The sequence below is a fragment of the Gekko japonicus genome, unplaced genomic scaffold (genome assembly GCF_001447785.1).
Source record: "Gekko japonicus isolate JY-2015 unplaced genomic scaffold, Gekko_japonicus_V1.1 scaffold2055, whole genome shotgun sequence".
NCBI classification, from domain to species: Eukaryota; Metazoa; Chordata; class Lepidosauria; order Squamata; family Gekkonidae; genus Gekko; species Gekko japonicus.
In genome coordinates this window covers 121,552-125,358 of record NW_015173733.1, presented here as the reverse complement: position 1 = coordinate 125,358, position 3,807 = coordinate 121,552, and the positions used below count along the sequence as shown (strand labels likewise).

The 3,807-nt window shown below is 42.6% G+C and overlaps 1 protein-coding gene across 1 annotated transcript in view; it reads left to right on the top strand.

Annotated features, from left to right (window-relative positions):
• Window positions 1–3,807, top strand: part of GRIN2B (glutamate receptor, ionotropic, N-methyl D-aspartate 2B) — a 168,626-nt gene that overhangs the window by 146,296 nt on the left and 18,523 nt on the right. The window contains exon 9 of the mRNA XM_015423426.1: window positions 1,272–1,459. Within this exon, the coding sequence (XP_015278912.1) occupies window positions 1,272–1,459 (188 nt within the window). The remainder of the gene's footprint in view (window positions 1–1,271; window positions 1,460–3,807) is intronic.

Genomic DNA, 3,807 nt, shown 5'->3' with positions numbered 1-3,807 from the left:
TCCAAGGCAGAGACGTCCAGAGCAGCAGCAGCACTCCAAAATATCTAGATCTAAAATGGAGTCAAGCTGCAGGCCTGCTTTTTGTCTTCATTACCCATGCTCAGAGAGTCAGGGAAGGCTGTGAGACCATTGTTATGATTGGGCAGACAGTTCTAGTGTTTTCCCTTAAGTCTAATCTCATTGCCCGGGAGAAATGCCTTCCCTCCCCCCTGCCCATCTCCCATTGCCCAGGAAACCTATAAAATTGAAGAAAAACAGGCCTGGGAGCCTTAAAATGCTGGCGCTGAATATTCAGGACCCAATTACCAGTATTCAGATAAACCCAAATATAATTTTGGATACCTGAATATCTCAAAAAAATACCAATAAGCTATTTTTCAGGTATACATTTGGATTGGAAATATCTGAACTCACATCCCTATTTGATTCCCATTAAGTGGAAGTATAACAAAAAGTATATCTTCATAGATGAGGGGCTGTGTATTGGCCTCAGACAAAATGTTGGTGGTGCAAAGAGTAAGCATGCATGCAGTTTGGACTTTGCACTACCCAAAACACTGCTGTGCAGTCCTTTGTACTCATGTAAAGAGGGACTATATGCTGTGTAACATGGCAGAAGAAGTATAGAAGTAATTGAAACAGAGCCTCGTGTGAACAGAAAAGCTGCTCAGAGAAGCACAAGAGTGCAAAAATTGGTTGATATGAACATGCCCTTGTTGTTATGAGCAATTTTTATGATTCCGCACTGATTCTGTTCCTCAGTGCAAGGTTAGTGGGGCACTATAAAACTAAAGTTACTGCCCTTATAGGGAGACATAAGTTGATCTCCTAATCACTTGTCATCTTTAAAAATGCCCATGGGACTCTTCACAAGAGCAGGGGTCCTGTCTAAATCTAATTTGAGTAATTATATTTTGCTTAGTGCTATCTCTCCAGCTGTTTTGTTTTGAAATGGTCTGCTTTACAGCCTTAATACACTGTGCAGCTATTGGTAGACATGTTGCTGAATTGCTGCTGCACTTGTAGTCAGAGAAAGAATCATTGTTCAGTAAAGAATGAAGCTGTTTTCATGGGCTTTAGAGTATCTTTAGACTCTTGTAGAATGTGATGATGATGCAATTAGTCTTTGTCTTGTCGCTCAACCTTAACTCTCCACAAATAATTCTTCCTGTGGCATGGTTCCCCTTTTTTGTGTTTGCTAAGGCCCCACTTAAGTTCTGACTTCACTAGTATGTGATTTACATAGATCATGTCTTTTCTGTCTTGTGCAGGAAGCTGGATGCTTTCATTTATGATGCAGCTGTGCTAAACTACATGGCTGGCAGAGATGAAGGTTGCAAGCTGGTGACCATTGGCAGTGGGAAGGTCTTTGCTTCAACGGGCTATGGCATTGCCATCCAGAAGAATTCTGGCTGGAAGCGGCAGGTGGATCTTGCAATCCTGCAACTTTTTGGTGATGGTAAGTGATCTAAATGAGAAGTTACTAGATCTTCAGTAAGTGGCTTTGTCACTTCTCATTAATTAGTTTAAGAACATGGCTCTCTGCTCAATGGAAATTATGCTTTTAATATATTAATGATAGCATCTATATATCTAATAGCCAAGGTGCCCCCTGTATGCGGATGTCTAAATCCGCACATTGGGGGCACCTAGGGGACAAAGAGATTTTCCTGCACATTTTGGGCAGTCCCCAGATGTGCAGAAAAATCTGAAATCTATAAAAAAAACTGTATGGGGGATACTTAAATCCCCCCAAAAGTAAAAAAGCGTGCCCTGCGCATGCGCAGGGAACTCACTAACAACGGTGCCTCAAAGCCGTTGCAGGGGGGCTTGGTGTGCTCGGTAGCTGGGAGCCACACACGCCTTGCTGTCGCTTCGGGGGGGAAGTGGTTTGGCGGGCCCAGCACGGCCTTTGCTGTTGGGGGAGGGGAGCGAAGCTTGGTGGGCCTGGCGGCTGGGAGCTGTGCGGGCCTTGCTGTCGCTGCAGGGGGGGCTGGGGAGAAGGTTTGATGGGCTCGGCACAACCATTGCCATCGGGAGGGGAGCTTGGCGGACCGGCGGCTGGGAGCCGCACGGGCCTTGCTATCGCTGCTGGGGGGCTGGGGAGAAGGTTTGGTGGGCCCAGTGGCTGGGAACCACGCGGGCCTCACCGTCGGGGCCAGGGGGAAACTTACCTGTGGCCGCTTCCTCAGCTCCAAGGTTCTCCTGCTTCTGCAGGACGGGAGCCGTGGGGAATAATCCCCCCTGCGAGTATCGCGGGTCCCTCTTCTTGTTTAATATATTAATGATAGCATTAAAGAGAGACATCTTCAGATCTCTCTAAGAATACAGAGTATTAAGTACAAAGGTTATAGCATCTGAGCTTGCTTATCCAAAATTGTCTGTATGTCTCTAAATGCAAAATTAACAATCATTGGAATCTTTGGAGATAAACATTTTTCTTAGTTTTGCCAGAACATTCCAGTCTTTTTTTTTTTTAAGATTATTTTTGAGAAAGGAAATGTGGTTTCAGAACACTAGAACTCTCCCTCCTTCAAGCTCCTGCAGGGCCACTGTGCCAGACAAAGGAGCCCCTCCCGCTATGTCCGATACAAAATTGCAACTTCTCAAATTTGAGAAATGGAGAACTTTGGAAAGTTTCAGGCCTACATCCCACACAGCAGGCAGGGCTCTTCCATCCAACGCCATGACCCTGCAGGAGCCTGGCAGAGTGTTCTGGTGTTCTGAAGCAACACCTCCTTTTTTAAAATAAATAAATAAATAAAAAAATTTTAAATTTATTTTCAAAAACATACACAAAGCAAACATACATAAACCATGAATTGGGGTATTTCATGTGAATAGTAATTTTGATGCCTTCTCATAAAGATTTCAAAATAAACCGTTTAAAGCTAAAAGGTTCTTTTTGCAAATGTTAAAAAAATCCACTTTATGTCCTCTACTGTGATAAGTTGCTTGATTATAGCCTTGTGTTGTTGAAATTCTCATACCATGTATAAAATCTTGACCATGTATTTTCAGTGAACATTCCAGTCTTGAAGTAAATGTGAATGCACTGTAATAAGAAATAAAACTGGGAGAAGAAAGATTTAAGAATGAAATTAATCCTAATTGCTTTCATCTGTGGAAGGAAGTTTATATTAATTTACTGGGGGGGGGATGTTTAAGTAATGGCAGATTGGAGATGGATAGTATTCCATCCTGGAATTATATTTTCCAGAGATGCCCCTCCCGGTCTATATGTTAATTTCCCCAAAGGAAATTAAAAGCAAATGTCATTTAATCGGTTAACCAAACAGCATCCAGAATATAAGAACACCACAATTTATGTACTCATTGAGTAAAGAAGCATTTCCTTTTGCCTGTCTGTATCTACTGCTCATCAACTTCATTGGACATCCCTGTGTTCTAGTATCATGGAAGACGGAGAAAAAGCTCCCTCTATCCACTGTCTCCGCACCATACATAATTTATAAACCTCTATCATGTCTTCCCTTAGCCTTCATTTTTCTAAACTGAAAAGTTCCATATTCTTCAGCCTTTCCTCATAAGAAAAGTGCTCTTGTCCTCTTCTGTACTTTTGCCAATATCCTTTTTGAGCTACAGTAAGCATAACTGTACACTGTATTCCAAATGCAGGTGTACCACTGTTCTATACTAGAGCAATGCGATATTGGCTGTTTTATTTTCAGTCCATTTTCTAATAATCCCCAATGTAGAGTTTGCCGTTTTCACCATTGCCACACACTTTCACAGCCCAAGATGCCTTTCAGTCTTCATCTCATCAGTTCAGAACCTATCTGCGTA